Source organism: Cryptosporidium sp. chipmunk genotype I (assembly GCF_004936735.1).
Source record: "Cryptosporidium sp. chipmunk genotype I strain 37763 chromosome Unknown contig_136, whole genome shotgun sequence".
Lineage (NCBI taxonomy): Eukaryota > Apicomplexa > Conoidasida > Eucoccidiorida > Cryptosporidiidae > Cryptosporidium > Cryptosporidium sp. chipmunk genotype I.
In genome coordinates this window covers 1-1004 of record NW_027125602.1, presented here as the reverse complement: position 1 = coordinate 1004, position 1004 = coordinate 1, and the positions used below count along the sequence as shown (strand labels likewise).

Here is a 1004-nt window from a genome sequence, read left to right as displayed (position 1 = left end):
AACAATTTAATAAAACTTATTTGATTTCCCTCCATTAAGAATAAGAACTAAATTTTTTTTCTCTTTTATTAATAATAGTAAACATCTGAAAAAGATTTTTATGATATTTAATAATCAATATCAACTTTTACTTTTATTATCATTTATTTTTTTATTCTTCTTTCTATTTGTTTATTAATTAATTACATAAAATAGAAAATATAATAATGAATAAATTTAACATAATTATTACTATAAGATGTATTATTTATGTTAATTAATTATTAATTTATTAAACTATTAAGAATAATTAATTACAATAAGTAAATTATTATAAATATATGTAAAACAATGAAAATAAAATAAGTGAATAAAATGATATAATAAAAATAAAATTTCTTTTTTTTTTTTTTAAATAAAAAATAATTATTTAAAAAAATAATTAGTAAATATATAATACTAGTTGACGAGTGAAAAAAAAATAATTATTATTATAAAATACAAAAAAAAAAATCAAGAAATATTAATATTAAGAAAATGCAAATTAAAACACAAAACAAATTTAAGACAGTATTAGCAGATATTGAATTTTTAAAAAACATTTTAACAGTTAATAAAAGAATCATTAGATTTAATTCGTATTTCAGCACCATTATTTCTTGAAAAAGAATCAGGTTTAAATGATGATTTATCTGGTATTGAAGAAAAAGTATCATTCACATTTAACAATAAAACATTAGAAATAGTACAATCATTAGCAAAATGGACAAGATATGCATTAAAAAAATATGAATTAAATGGTTTATATGCAGATATGAATGCAATACGTAAATCAGAAGTATTAGATAATTTACATTCAATATATGTAGATCAATGGGATTGGGAAAAGATAATAAATATAAATGAAGGTAAAACAAAAGATGAGATATTAGAAGAGACAGCAAAAATAATACATAATAATATATATAATTTAGAAAGATTATATTGGAATATGAAAAAAGAAAAGCAAGGTATAACAAATATAT

At 16.6% G+C, this 1004-nt stretch overlaps 1 protein-coding gene across 1 annotated transcript; it reads left to right on the top strand.

Annotated features, from left to right (window-relative positions):
• Positions 1–589: 589 nt before the first annotated feature.
• On the top strand, positions 590–974 carry ELE39_000592 (aspartate ammonia ligase; the record flags this gene model as incomplete). Its single annotated transcript, XM_067343570.1, has 2 exons — positions 590–887; positions 958–974. Coding segments are annotated over 2 exons (315 nt in total), but the record flags the coding sequence as incomplete, so codon positions are not given.
• Between the last annotated feature and the right edge of the window lie 30 nt (positions 975–1004).